Below are 1,220 nucleotides of genomic sequence, written 5' to 3'. Positions count from 1 at the left end.
TAACAGCATAATGCACTTCCAGTGCTCCCACTCAATGACCAGGCATACGAGTACATATTCGCGGACCTGCATCAGTTCAAGAGGTCAAAAACGACGTATCGTCAGATCACCAATGCTATAAGCATGAAGTGGCCTAGAGCGACGAGGGAAGTTCGCATAGGAAGCAGTAGAAAAAGGCCGGAATGTCCAGTGGTACCAACAGTGATGAACGGTATCCCCATGAAGGAATCGGGACAAACCGTCGGCTTTCCAGTGTCAAAAGTCCACCCTCTTCTTCCAGACCACCTCCGCGCTCTCATCAACACCTTTTGCGACCCAAGCGTCAGAGACTGTCTGCTCAACGACCCGAACCTGGGAAATGCGAAGCTCTTTTTGAGGATGGGCGAAGAATCTCCCCGGAATGAACACTTGAACACAAAGTTGTCACGAGCCGTCTACTTCGATCAAATTGTCAACGCAGCATGCCGCGATTTGGAGAAGAGAGTCAAGCAAATGGGTGTAGCCCTTGCCATCATCCACAGTACCGGATATGACGCAGCCGGTGTTGAGATTCAGATTGCCTTCAATCCCAAAAAGCGGAAAGTGAGCTTGTCGGTGGGAGGCTTTACTCACTGCAAGAAACCCTGCAGCCTCAGCCCAAATCTCGAGTACGAGTTGGCATTGGCCATTGCTCACAATCCCACGTGGCCGCGACCGCCAGGCGCTGGCGGGTTTGTAGATTACGACAGTCCACTGGCCCTTGGGGCCAGGGTTGTATGGGAAACCTTCAGAGGCGCCTACATGAGTGCATTTTCCGAGTTGGGAAATACGGTAGGGCATTCCAGGTTTGTCCCAGCTGTAGTAATGGAGCACGCATGTGCCATGAGCAACCCAGAGTATGCATGGATAACAGGGGAGCCGGAGGCATGTTATGCCTAACGTTGTGCCGACCACCAAATGCATGGCTAGAAGGCCTGAGTCCGCTAAATTAACCTCAAAGCTCTGGCTTTGCTAAGGTTTATTCGGCGTTGACGCTTGAAAGGGGGAGAGCTACAATATATGTATGCCAGAGAGGGAAATATGGGTGCATTGTGAGAACATCTAACCCATGACAAGCTGTTGTCGCTTCGAGTGCTTGGAATACTGCGCTTATATAGGTTTCGGCACTACAGGCATGGTCAATACAGTGTAGCGGGCGGTTTCAAGAAGAAACAAAATGGATTGGTCATTCGAGCTCACAG

The 1,220-nt window shown here is 51.0% G+C and overlaps 1 protein-coding gene across 1 annotated transcript; it reads left to right on the top strand.

Moving 5' to 3' along the window:
- Positions 1–204: 204 nt before the first annotated feature.
- Positions 205–918, top strand: FGSG_13402 (uncharacterized protein; the record flags this gene model as incomplete). Its single annotated transcript, XM_011322219.1, has 1 exon — positions 205–918. One exon carries the CDS (start codon positions 205–207, stop codon positions 916–918), a length of 714 nt encoding a protein of 237 aa, XP_011320521.1.
- Positions 919–1,220: the final 302 nt, after the last annotated feature.

The sequence above is a fragment of the Fusarium graminearum genome, chromosome 2 (assembly GCF_000240135.3).
Source record: "Fusarium graminearum PH-1 chromosome 2, whole genome shotgun sequence".
NCBI classification, from domain to species: domain Eukaryota; kingdom Fungi; phylum Ascomycota; class Sordariomycetes; order Hypocreales; family Nectriaceae; genus Fusarium; species Fusarium graminearum.
The sequence above is the reverse complement of the archived record's forward strand: the minus strand, read 5'-3'. Positions and strand labels throughout refer to the sequence as shown.